The sequence below is a fragment of the Dromaius novaehollandiae genome, chromosome 1, assembly GCF_036370855.1.
Source record: "Dromaius novaehollandiae isolate bDroNov1 chromosome 1, bDroNov1.hap1, whole genome shotgun sequence".
Classification (NCBI taxonomy): domain Eukaryota; kingdom Metazoa; phylum Chordata; class Aves; order Casuariiformes; family Dromaiidae; genus Dromaius; species Dromaius novaehollandiae.
The window spans coordinates 21,640,904-21,653,457 of NC_088098.1; the positions used below are offsets into that span (position 1 = coordinate 21,640,904).

A 12,554-nucleotide genomic window follows, 5' to 3' on the forward strand; every position below is an offset into this window, starting at 1 on the left:
GAGCGTCACCTTCAGTTTTTGAAGGGACCTGATTTGATAGGCACACAAAGGCCTAACAGACACCAGCAGCAGAGATCCTCTCACAAAATACAGTTGCAACTGTTGTTCTTTTGAAGATATGGCTCAGAAAAGATGATGTAGTGGTAACACCCATTTTTTTTTGGGGGGGGGGAGCATAATGTTTAGAGAAAACACCCATAAAACAGGAGACAGTGTTCTCCTCAATCTGAGAAATCCTTAGTTTCCACTATAGGTCTTGCTGAGCAGACCTCCCACTCCTGCACTGAAGTGAGCAAGGCACAGCACAAAGACAAATGCAAAACTAACAGTCTTGGAGAGAGAGTCAGACAGCAGCATCTAGATTGTGTGTGCCCAAACCTTTTATTGGACTGGCCCTTGTTTCTGAGAAACAATTCTCTTAAGGGCAATGCCTGCACTTTTAAATTATCTTGATTCAAGTAAAGTTCAATTGATATTAACTGGCATTCAGCTACTGTGCTGTTAGAGGCAATATAATAATCTAGATATGTAGCTTACAGTACAGACTATCTCTAACCAAGCAGGACTTGCTGCCCATGAGAAGACTGTGGATACAGTTTGAATCTATAAAATAAAAGTTCTGAGTGATCACTTGATACAAACACAGATCTTACTGAAGGAACTGGCCATGTTATAAAATCAGTATTAGAGATTGTTAGAAACTTTATTGTGATATTATCATCTCTTTCTTTGCATGCATGCCAGAAAGCTTGTCACCAAAGGTATCTATGAAGCCTGCAGAAAAAAAGACAAAAAGTCCAAAACGGTGTGGAATAGAGATATACTGTAATAAACTTTAAAGTCTAACTTGGGTTCAAGAAGTAAGGGTGACTGACTCTCCATGAATTCTGGAATTTTCTGGTTTGAAATGACAGCTGTTAAAGTCAGTTAATAGCAGTCTGAAAGGCACACACAAATCTCACTCTCTTCCTCAAAAGTGCCTTTCTCCCTTACATTAGTTTACCACAGTGCTAAGACTTACTTGTTATACCAATACCAAGACACAGCACTCTTCAAACAGCACTCAACACCAACTGTGATTCTCCTAAGTGAACAGTTTTGTCACTGATTTTGCTCAGAGTTAAGACTTTATCCAGTATCCTCATGTCCCATTTTCAAAAAATATTTAGGAATATCCTGTCATTTCCTTAACTTCTGCATGTATCTCCAGCTCTAAAGAACTATTTAGATGGTCTAGAGTTATCTAGGGAGATACACCTGAAGGAGCAGGCTGCATATGCATGCATGTGTATGTATATGGAAATGCAGATAATATGTTCAGTTGGTAACATAGTTTGGTAAATTTTCACACCACAGCAGCTTCATTTAGTTTAAATAGATGCATTACTTTGAAATACTGTTTTAAAAAGAAAATAATGCTGTACCTCATATTCTTCAGTTTCGTTCAGTTCAGGAATGAGGCCAGCCTCTACAAAACAAAAAATATATATGATATCATCCAACATTTAAAATTCACAGAATTATTAATTCTGATAAGACTCAATTGACTAGTTAATACATTTATTGAAGCTCAGACTAAGATGTTTTAGAGGATTCTGTCTGAAGAAGTGGCCAACCGCTTGCACTGAGGACTAGCTGTGAGGGTAGCCATGCTTGTCCAGGCAGGGTATGCTTAGCCACAACATTTCTGACTGGCCTCATCTTGATACTGCAACTCATGTTGAATCTGCACTGAGGAACCACATCCTGGCCAGAAGAACTAAGCTTATGAGAATGTTTTCTTTGGGCAAGTGGCGTTTAATGCAGAAATGTCAGAAGAGAGAGAAAAGGTAAATCTGGGAATCAACTATTTCTCTACATTTAATCTGAAAGATTCATACTGCAAATTCCTCATTTGGGCACCACGCTTGGAGGTTGGTTCTAGTGCAACAGTCATCCTATCATATTCAGCCTAAAGACTGGCATCCGATCTATTGCAGGGCAGATCGAAGAGATCCACACTTATTATAGCCAAGAGTTCAGTGCTTAAGGCATTCACATAATAGCTAAAGGTCCTTTCTTTCAAACTCCCACTCTATTTAATACAAGGACCTGAACCAAGTTGTATCGCATCTCACAAAAGGTCCCTAACAAACAGTTACCAGGCACTTTGTGAAGAGTTCCTCAAAAGGCTTTGAGGCTTCCTCACTTTTTATAAATAATAACTGAAGCAGGATCAAGATATTAATCCTCTACAACAGGTGAAAATCCTTATCTCTAAAATTAGAGGCAGTCTCTCACCTTCTTCCTCACTGTATTTTTGGCCAGATCCAGTATTCTGCTTCTGATGGTGCTCAGCAAGAGAGGCTTCAAAGCAGGTTGCAAGAAACCTTCAAATCTCTGATAGGAACTGGCATGGGCCTTGAGTGATGAAATCTAATACCCCTGGCACAGCATTAACTCATTTTACTGCTCCTTTATCCACAGAAACATCCATTCTACATTTGAATCTGAGACTGTCCTTAAGTAATCAGTAGAACTGAAGTTCTACTTCAGTATTTATACTCAATACTAGTATATATTTTGAAGACTGATTTGTATTAAAAGAAAATGTGAATCTTTTAGTCTGAGAAGTCATTGTAAGCATAGCATCACAGAGTTCAATGTTTGCTTCTACTTCACGATTCCCAAACGAAGTTTTCTCAACATGCTAGTATAAAGATGTCGTCTTTGTACTTCTCATATCTGTGATGTCAGATGGGCATCTGTGACTTAATTTGTATTCTCTTTGTACTGTCCATATCTATGTTTCAAAATAAACTGAGACATGCATCACATGCACCATACAGTTAGATAAATTTATCTCACTAACAAGCTCAGATAGTTTTATCTGTAGATTCTAGAGCATAAAAAAAGTATTGACAGAACAATCCTACACAAAAATTTTATAAGTTTTCTTTTATAACAAACTTCTATACATTATCAAGTACTGAATTAACCACTTGAGATATTTCATGAACAATATAGAGAAAAATTATCTTACCTTTCCTTCTTGGAAGCCTAGGAGGCTCCAGGGATGGGGGAGCGAGGAAGGGGAGGACAGATAATGATATTCCCTGGCTTCTCAATGATATACATCAAAAATTGTAGACATTAATTTGAAAAGTCTTTCTACAGTAGACCCATAATGTGTATTAGGCACTTAACAGACTTCTCTGCATAATATTTTTAATAAAGAGAAGTGCTAACTATGCGTTTTGTGGTCATTATTCTTGAGCAGAGCTTTAATCGGACAATCAGAAAAATAAAATGTGGTGACTCTATTAAATTATACAATATAGTATATGCCCTCTAATTCCACAAGCAGGAAACTACAGTTCCTCCTGCTGTGTCCATGGAGAGGCATTTATATATATATATATAATACATATATAAAACCATACATATTAACAACACTAAATGTCCAGGCATTTTACAAAGCCTTCTACAATTTAGTTGGTCACAAAAGAAAAGTATTTGTCAGAAGCATTAGATGCACACTTATAGAAGTTCTATTAAATCCTGTTATGGAGTTTTTGATTGAATAGCATATTAGTAATGTGGTAACATTCCCCAGCTAAGGAGAGGAAACTCCCTCCTCCCCCCAGAAAACAACCCATTGATGTAGGTCAGTAATCAGGCTCTGTTTATTTTTTTCTGGAACCACACATTGATTATTCTATAGCTTACATTTTTAAATAAAATAATTAAATGATTAATTAGAAAGTTTTAAAGAAGTGTTTTCACATAATAGTGCATTTTAATGATAGATGAAGAAGTGATAGAACACAGACCAAAAAAGGGTAACTACTTCCCTACATTTAAGCTCAATACAAATCTTGAAAAAAAATTAAAACAATCTAATTTGTAATTGTATAATAATTTTCATACCACGAACTGTTTTCAGTTCTGTACTATCTTATGTAATAAATGACACTGCACGAACAAAAGTAAAGCCTCTTTCTTCCATTTAAATTAAATTTCAGATACCCACATTCATCAGTACAAAATTACAAAAAGCATCCCCTAAGTGAAACATTTAAGATATCTCAGTGTTTTTTAGGACAAAAAAAACACTCACAAAGACAAGTTACAATGAAATTGCATAGTTAGATCCTCACAAAGCATTGCTGACAGCATGAGTTCCCATGTAGGAGACAGCTTTTGAAAGCCATATCCCAGCACGGGTTTTTTGATAAACTCCAACCAAGGTCTCCATAAAGAAGGATGAGAGGAGAGATATTTATTTATTTTCATTTCCTGTGTCAGTAGAAGCATGTAAGCACCACTGGTATTAACTACACCACAAACTACTGCAGAGCTTTCAGCACTATACAAACTTTATCTAAAGAGTCAAAAGCACACATTTAGATAAATATTCAAAATCTGATTCTAATAGCAAAAGACAAGTTGGTAAATAGTGGTTGGACTTTTCCCAGAGCTGACTAAGACATTATGCAGACAATTCCCCTCGATTTCAGTAGAAGTTGGGTAGCTAAGTCACGTAGGGCAGCTGATCACTGTCACTACTGGGAAACTAGTACAATACCTGTGCACAGGCATACTATATGCTACCACTCTGAAAAGTTTAGAAAAAAAACAAAACAATGATCATTTTCACACTGTCACATCAGAGCTCCTTACGGCTCCACAGATAAAACCGATTTTAGAAATCAGCAGTGGAGACAGAAGGTTGCAGAGGGCATGGCCCAAAACAGGTCCCTCTGCTTATGAAGTATTCCCGAGAACAAGAAGGTTTAAATCTGGTCTGTGGATCATCTAGAGCCTGCAAAGCCCTCACTAACCCTTCACAGCATGACAGACACGGTGGGGAGAAGGCATGAGAAATGCTTTCTCTTGAATGCTTTTCAAAAGGAAAAGGCTAAAACGATGGTAGAAATAAGTTTTCTGAAAATCAAATTTGTGTTGCGTAGTGTACACAAACTTCGTTCATGTTAAAAGTAGCCACTCCAAGGGCAGAATTCTTCCCAGAAAAGGGCCTTTCTATTGCTTCTGCATGATTATGCTCATTTAAGCTCTTAATAGGTAGATTAATTGATCTGGAGGTGACTGCAGTGAATTTCATCTTAATTAAATTGTTTTACTCAGAGTAATTCTTGAATATGAATGTTTATTTTATGCTTTATATGAGTCAATTTTATTTCATGTCTTCATGGTGAAGATAACTTTTCTTTCATAAATTCACAAGCAGGAGTTCCAAGAAATCCCCTTTTGCCTCAAGATCTATAAAGCAGATCACAAAACCAATTTGATATTACAGTTGTAACCAGCAAGTTGCTCTGAACAAATCTTTCTCATTAGATATTTACATTCCCGTATCTCTGTTGTTTAATATTTGCAATACAGTTAATTCAGATTTAAATAATTAGTAAAAATAAGTATGTAAATAAAACATTAATATTAGAAATGAACGGAAGTTTATTTCTTATTTTAAAATCATATCCAAGAGTGAGACATCATTTGTAAAACTTATGTATAGAGCAATGTACAATCATAGTAATCATACCAGTTACATGAGAGGGGTTTTTCCGTGATCTTTCCTAATCCACCACTTTCAGATATACCACTGTGGGAGAGTCAAATTAAAACAACACAAAGTACATTTAATAACTTTGTGTCAGTTTCAAAAAGGAAGCATAGCAAAGGAATAAATTTTCTGAGACACTCAAAACTGAGACACTCATTTTGCTCTTTCATTTTTAGTTATAAATGTCTTCCTCTTTGTTTCTTTTCTTTTTTTTTTTTTAAAGACGTTAAAATATCCCTGAAACCAAGTTTGCAGTTTTCATTTAGGGCCAAACAAAGCTCTGCATTTGACCTGAAATAATTCTCCTCAATTTTACAGCTCTTGACAGATTAAAGGTTGAACTGAAACAATTAAAAATTTCAGAACTGCTTCAAAATTGAAAACACAGGTGTGTATATAGTTCTAATATGCAGATTATTTAACTCTTCTCTTTATAATGCTTTATTTAAAAGAAGAAAACTTAATATAATAATATTCTTATATACATTAATTTGCTTTAATGCAACATTAAGGAGACACTTAAATCCTCAAATGAAAAGAAATGCAAAAAATAACATTTTCGTAATTATGCTAACTTGTTCATATTGCACATAAATACATGTTTACATTATCATGTCCCCTAGGCTGTACTGTCCCATTTCTCTTTCAAAATAAAATTAGTGATGTGCTTGTGTAAAAAGGCAGGAGAATATAAGACCTTTTCTCAGAACTGCTAAAAATAACATTTATTGCACCAAAACTTCTCTTATCAGGTTTGTGTACACAGCTTAGAGCAGTTTCTGCAGACATACTGGAAGGCAAAATGAGTTTTGCGGTATATATTCCGAAGAAAGGCACTCGCTCATCCTTCTGTTGAAATTAATGCAAAACTATTGCTGACTTCAGCAGAAGTACAACAGGGATGCAGTTGCCAGTGGCTGTGACTACACTGCTGGACAGTTGGGGGCTGCTGAATGCCCCCAGTAAGCCTCTTCCCAGGTTTGTGCCCCCGCAGCACGTCAATGTGTGGTGGGGGCACCGCATGGTGCTCTCCACGGTGCTGCCTTGGTGGCCATGCAGCCCAGGAGCTGCAGGAGGAGCTTCCAACTGGGTCTCACTCATCCCTGACGGAGGGACACAACCATGGAAGAAAGGCGAGGTGTCCTACAGATACTACCTGTGCAAACCGGCAATTTTTACAATGTCCATCTTCTGAGTTTTGGAAACACTGCACTAACTATGACTATTGAATTGACTATTGTTTAATAAGGAAAATGCTAAGCTGTTTATTTGTGATCAAGTGTAGAAATGGATATAGGTACATAGATGAAACCTCTTAGACAATTTTTCAAACACAAAGTGAACAAATTCTGGAAAGGAAGTGGAGGAATGCAATATCAAAGAGGTAGGTAAAGGATAAACAGAAAAGTGAAACAGGCAGAATGGCAGAACCTTGTCATGGACTTGCTACAAAAATGAAGAGAAATATGAAAATTCTGGCAGATATTAGCATGAGAAGACTCCACAATACCCTCCTAATATGTTGTGTTTGAAAGTTAAATGTTTCTTAAAAGTTTGTACATGCTATACCCTGAATTTTCCCTCCCCCGCTGCTTTCAGCCAGACACTCCCATGCTATTTTAAGCCCACTGTGATCATTAGTTCACAATTCATGTGGCAGAGATTGTCAAGAATCATATTATTTCTCACTGTGAAAAAATGTGGTTCCCTTGAAACAAAAAACGAACCTGTTTTCCCACGTATATCGCAATATCACTAAGGACTTTGCCATATCTACACAGACTTAACTAAATGTAAAATTAAACTTATACAACCCACAAATGAACAACAAAAATAAATAAAAAAGTGGTTTGTTGCATGGTCAAAAGGATTTTGATTTGTTCCTACAATTAATTGCAGAGTACTTAATTCAGAAGACAGCTCTCACTAACTTTGATAGGAACCTCGTCTAATGATAAAACTTCCACAAATTTTAAGGAATTATTAAAGACCAGATCAAGCTTCATGTTATGGCTTCAAATTATTTCATATTTACCAGCAGGCTGAAAAGGTAAATCTGGCTTTGAAATCAGTAAGATTTGATTGTTAGGCCTTTTGATTTTTGCGAGGCAACATTAAGAAGCAAGGGAATTCCATCACCGCACATGCTTTGAAATCAAACTCCAAGTAATCATAAGTAATCAAATTTCAAAATCAATTGATACAGATTTGTAAGTTACATATTTGGTTTACATTACTTGTTACCTTAATACTTTAGTTATGTGGATTCATTTTGGGCATCAGAGGGATGCTTTAACCATAGAGAAATAATACCAAACATGGCTTTATTTCCCTATATTATATTACTAAAAGATTTACTTGTGAGATTTGAAATCAGGTGGGTGTTTTTCAGAATATTTTTAGAGTTAAAAATTAACATGCAGTCTCTCACAGGTAATGTTTACAAGGAATGGAGAATTACATCATGATAAAATATCAGTAGCAAAGAACAAGCTGAAGGTTAACTGCAATGATTTTGAAATTTCATTCAAGCATATTTTGATAGTCACGCATTTTAACTGGTTTGCAAACAAAATACTTCCCTGAATACAAATTTTCAGCTAAAAGTGAGCACTAAGCTCAGAACAACACTTACCTGGGTCTTCTAAAGGCATATCAACAATGACCTGGTCACTGTATTTTCCATATAGACCATTAGAACAAACAGCAACTATTTGAAGAACATAACTTGTATTGGGCAGCAGATTATTTAGAATAGCCCCCTAAAAGAAAAACATTGTTTAATCATTTACTTGTGAATATTCATCAAATTTTTGGAAGCTAATTTTTTCATAACACATTTTTCGCACAAACCATAAAATGCTTTCTACCAGTATTCCAACCTATGCTTTTTACATTTTATTGTCAGAGATATTTGTCAAGTAACTTAAAAAAAAGCATCTTGCAATTTTTTTAAACGGAAGATACCAAACTGCAAAATTATTTAATGCTGAATATTAGTCTAAGTAATATTATCACCAATAAGTTTATGCCTCTTTAAAGAGGGTAAAGGGAATTGGTCACATAAGTTAAATATCATGAAACCAAAATCAGCAACTTAATACTTGTACAGTACCACGCAGATTCTGATTCGTTCCTCAGCTGCTTGTGTGGATCATTCTTTACACATCAGTGAACACTGGAGTACAGATCACTATTAATTGACTAAGGGTTTTATGGCTAAGGAACTCTGAATTTGACATGCTCATAAAGTTTTTTGGGAGATGCTACAGGCAAGTAAGAACAGCTGTTTAAGAAAGCTTTCTCTCTCATCTGGACAAAGGGAGGCTTTCTGCATGTGTTTTTCCTTTTCTTTTCTTTTTTTTTAAATTGTCTCTGTGGCTGCACAGCCAAAGAATGCAGTATGGCTTCTGTGGGTTGCAGCCAAAGAAATAAATTTCCATTGAATCAGCTCCCAGCTATTGTTTAATCCCTTAAAATAATTAACAGTGAGTGTTTTGCCATCACTACTTTGTATGAAACATGAAGAGTTTACAGTTACCAAGTCCTGATACCCATCTGTCAGAAACTCATGCTTGGTCTGGTCTTCTCCATCCAATTGTTGATAAAAGACAGCAAATCTCTCAATCATGGTATCATACACAACCCGAGGTCTTTCCCATGTAACAAGAAGACTAGTATAATTCTTTGGATCAGATTGGACATTTTCAGGTTCTGAGCTGCAAACTGAAAGAAAAAAAAAAAGAAAGAATATGATATTCATTAAATTACTCTATTGAAATCCTGATCCAACTCCTGCCAAAGATAGTGCAGGTCTTTCACGTGCCTAGGTTTTGGCTTTCCTCTAAAATATTTGAGATGCTGGTTGCACTGCCTATTACAGCAACAGAGCTAGGTTTTTAAAACTCAAAAGCAAGTTAATTTGAGGACTGAGACCCTACCCCCTGCTCTTTTTTAATTCCATATTTTGAGAAAGATTCATAACCAGTCCCCAGGAAATAAAATATAAAACACAAAACATGAAGGTTCATATGTATGTCCTAGGGGGAAAAAAAAATCTCTATCATCCTGCGTCTTCATGGATCTACTGGAGAAGTACTAGAAGAGCTGCATGCTCTCCCCGGCTTTTATAACAGATTGTTTTTAAAGTTTAAAGCTAAACCTCTCATACTTAAATTTCCTTTCAAGGGTGTCTGTACTTAAAGAAGGGACAAAAAGAAAATAGGAAGAGGCTAAGAAATGATCAGATTGGCTGGAGGTGATCTCATGCTATTAAACTTCATGGCACCATCCAGACAACTACAGTGTGCAAGGTTACAAAACCATCCAAGCCCACGTCCCTCACCCTTTCACACCTTCATCCAACCAGAACCTACTTTTCCTTATATTTTAGCTTGGCAAACACATGCAAGTAGTGATAGCTGCAAAGAAGCTGGCTGAGAGGAGTGAGAAGGAGGAGATGTGAGGCAGGGGGAGCTTGGGTTTGGTGAAATGGGAATGCTCTCTGGGCCTTCCCAGCCTGTTCCCATTACGAGGTTCCAGGCACGGCCCTGCCTATCCCAGCTTCTTGCAGTCTTGGCCCCGGTTAACATACACTGCCTTTGTGAGCCTGGAACTTGCGCGCTAGAATAAATCTCGTTAGGCAGCTAATGCCACATGTCTCCCACTACTTCCCACCCGATACCCTTTTCATATTATTCAGGTAGGCTGAGCATTTTGATAAACTTCCAGTCATACAGGTGTACTGACTATCAGTATGCTATGAATTTACTGACACTCTGCCACTTGTTTTTTAAATTACCCATGTACCTTCATGTGGCTTAAACATAATATACAAGGTCAAAGGCAGATAAAGCTTGTATGAATAAACTGCATTAGCAGAAAATGCAAATTATTCTGGCAAAGATCACTGAAAAATGACTGATAGATTGTGATATGTGAAAGATTAAAGCAACATAATAAACAGCCAAAGTACCCTATAACATTCATGGCCAGTTTGGGTTTGAACTGAGAGTCCATTTTCCTTCCTTGTCCTCATCATCCCTTGTGCTGGTTTCAGACAGGGAGCTGAAGAATGGAGATGACTGACTGTCAAAATTTTCACTCAGTTTGGTTCCCAATTTGAGACCACACTGACTAGATTTGTTCTCATATATTAGAATGAGAGCTAGGGGTCCCTGATATTTCCATCTATTTAAAAGTGCACAGATGTAGCGCTTTGTTGAAACTCTTAGACTGGATATCTGTCCTGGCCTACCTTTTGGAAATTTCCTTTAAAATGAATGACATTCATATATACTGAAAAGGCATATAACTTAGTCTTTTGCTGAATTTATTACATCATTTCTACTGCTTTATTCCATCTATTAAACTTCACAAAATCACTAATTAGATGTTATGAAATTTACAATTTACTTAAATCGTATATATTAAAATGACTATAAAATGGATACATTTTTATTACAAACTTTAAATCTTGGCTATTTTGCACAGGTAATCATATCACCATTCCCTATTTGGAGTAAATGAGGAAAAACATTTTTCAAATCTAAAAATCTGTTTAAAATAAACTGAGTGCCTAGCAAAAAGCAAGCAAAACAAATTACCTCGCTAATTAAGAAAGCAAGAGTTATAGATTCTTAAGAGCTGTCTTAAAGAAAGCAGCACCCTGATAACACAACACCTTTGGTGGCCTGTACTACAGTTCTGAAAGGAAGGGAAAAAAATGCTTTCAATTAACTTTGCAATTTCCCACTTGAACACAGGAGGGCACTCAAAACTAAATATTTTGCCAGACCAGATTTCTGTAGTTCTGTGCGCAGGTGGGAAGTTCTGTGATGCTCTAGTCTAACCTAGTCACTGAAAGGCAAGCAGTGATAATTTTGGGGGGGGGGGGGAGCTAACAGTGGAGGCAGTATTAGTCTCTGTAATTTAGTTTGAATTCTATTGCTATGGCAGGTTGCATACTTTGAATTTATAGTGCTATGTATTGATGTGTTATTATATTTATTATATTAAATTATTTTAATAGAGATATAAAGAAAGAGCGAATTAAAAAGAATAAACACTCGAGTCCGTGTACGTGCTATTAACTTACTAAACCTTGTTTTCCCACCTCATTTCCACCAGATGGCGCAAGGAAATCATTAACTCAGCAAAGATCATTCCCTTCTCACCTCTAAGCCATACCGGAGGACCTAAGCGCTGATATTTTTTTATTTTTATTTTTTTTAACGAATTAGAACACGCTTTCCAGATATTTATTTTGGAAGGTGTTTAAAGTAACTCTTAAAACTCTTTTTCATAATAAAAGTATAAAGTTTCTCCCTGTTCCAGACTTGCATTCCAAATTCTTCTCTGCTGTCCTTTTTCCTCTCTTCCTCTTTTTTTGCATATGAGTGAATTTGTTTCTAAAAATCTTGGACTATGCTCAGGCTGAAGTCTCCAATATAATTTCTTTCTCTTTCACTCTGCCTCCTTTCCCAGGTGGTTCTTACAGCTATTTTTTTCCAAGCGAAGAAGAAATGTTATCTCCCCTTTTGTTCTTCTCCTTTTGAAGCTTCATTTTGTTCTCTGTGATCATCCCAACAGGGACCAACAATATTCCTACACGATATTACTCTCCATATTTCACTCTGATTCCTTCCCAAGCTGTTGTCCTTTTCCTTCCCTTCAATGCCTTGTCATCACTCATTTTGCCTGTGCTGCTCCTTCCCTCTTCGGACAGTCTTACCCACACAGACACTCCCCAGAGCTACTTTGCTCCTGCCTTCTGCCATTTTCCCTCTGGTCTCTCTGGAGACTGCGGAAACCCAGGAGATCACTTATCAACTTACCTAACTAGTGACTTCTGGTCTGACACTGGCTTTTTTGAAAATCTGGGCAGAGAGACTGCAAAAAAGGAACCTGTTGCTTAGTCTGAAGTCACAGATATTCAGTTGTGTTTTCTTGGAATTTTTTTTTTTAAGTTGCAAGCACTAAAGAAACC

At 36.5% G+C, this 12,554-nt stretch overlaps 1 protein-coding gene across 6 annotated transcripts in view; it reads right to left on the bottom strand.

Annotated features, from left to right (window-relative positions):
- The window catches only part of PTPRZ1 (protein tyrosine phosphatase receptor type Z1), a 136,225-nt gene that overhangs the window by 39,889 nt on the left and 83,782 nt on the right, over nt 1-12,554 (bottom strand). For all 6 annotated transcript variants that reach the window (XM_026112988.2, XM_026112986.2, XM_026112985.2 and 3 more), the window contains exons 9-11: nt 9,108-9,292; nt 8,202-8,328; nt 1,425-1,468 (exon numbers count right to left, since the gene is read on the bottom strand). In XM_026112988.2, the coding sequence (XP_025968773.2) occupies nt 1,425-1,468; nt 8,202-8,328; nt 9,108-9,292 (356 nt within the window). The remainder of the gene's footprint in view (nt 1-1,424; nt 1,469-8,201; nt 8,329-9,107; nt 9,293-12,554) is intronic.